This window comes from Bison bison, unplaced genomic scaffold (assembly GCF_000754665.1).
Source record: "Bison bison bison isolate TAMUID 2011002044 unplaced genomic scaffold, Bison_UMD1.0 scf7180017845612, whole genome shotgun sequence".
Classification (NCBI taxonomy): domain Eukaryota; kingdom Metazoa; phylum Chordata; class Mammalia; order Artiodactyla; family Bovidae; genus Bison; species Bison bison.
In genome coordinates, this window is record NW_011476185.1 from 1 (window position 1) to 1,033 (window position 1,033).

The 1,033-nt window shown below is 61.3% G+C and overlaps 1 protein-coding gene across 1 annotated transcript in view; it reads right to left on the reverse strand.

Annotated features, from left to right (window-relative positions):
- Positions 1-180: 180 nt before the first annotated feature.
- CCDC37 (coiled-coil domain containing 37) overlaps positions 181-1,033 on the reverse strand; it is a gene marked incomplete at its 5' end in the record, with an annotated part of 14,374 nt that continues 13,521 nt past the window's right edge. The window contains one exon of the mRNA XM_010836083.1: positions 181-490. Within this exon, the coding sequence (XP_010834385.1) occupies positions 377-490 (114 nt within the window). The remainder of the gene's footprint in view (positions 491-1,033) is intronic.

The following is a 1,033-nucleotide window of genomic DNA, read 5'->3' on the forward strand; positions in this document are numbered from 1 at the left end:
CCCTTATCTTTGTTGTTCAGTCACGAAGTCACGTCTGACCCTTTGGGACCCCATGGATTGTAGCACATCAGGCTTCCCTGTCCTCCACTATCTCTCGGAGTTTGCTTAAACTCGAGTCCATCCAGTCGGTGATGCCATCTAACCATCTCTTCCTCTATTCCTTATCATTTCCTGGTTTAAGTGACAAATGAGGGGAGACTGACATTGTGTTACTGTGTCTGCCTCCCAAGACACAGTACCCAAGCGACACAGCTTTTATTTCAGTTGAGTCTGAAGGCATAGCGTGGGGGGTGAGGGGCCCGTGCAGGCGTGCAGACTCTGCCTCTGCTCCCCACACCTCCGTCTGCTTCTGCTCAGCCAGCAGGAGGCCCGCGCACTACGTGAAGAAAAACAGGTGCTCCTCCCTGTCCTTGTCCATCAGCTCGTGCTTGGACTGCTCCTTGGTCTTCAGGGCAGGTGGCCGGGATCGGCACACTAGCCTCCTGCCCCGCTGCGGGGAGGGGACCCCGTGAGCTTGCACCCCGGCCTCACTGCACCCGGGCTGAGGCCTGGACACCTGCCCTGAACGCACGGGAGCCCGGGGCCCAGGCCCAGCCCAGCCTCTCCGGTGGCTGAGGTCATGTGTGGTCTGCGGGCTGGCCAGGGCCTCCGAGATGGCCGGGGTAGGGAAATCTATCTGGCCTGCATGCCAGGGTGCTGGGTGAGTGGGGGTGGGGGAGGAAGGAGGCACCTGGAGACTTGGGAGACGCCAGGCTAAAGGGACATCTCTCCCGCCACGAGGATCAGGAGAGACCCCATGGGATCCACATTGGTCCTCGGGCCAGGGTCAGGATCGGGACTCTTTAGGGACCACAAGTCTAGCAGGCCAGTGGCTACTCTGGCCCGTACGCTGTGGGTGGGAGACGCAGTGGCTGGGGGACCCTCAGTGAGTGAGGGGTGATGGCCTTGGCCTGGGGTCTGGCTGGAATGTAGGTGGGACCCCCAGGGGGCACTGAGCTGTGGGCACCTGTGCTCCTAGGGAGGGTTGGGAGGT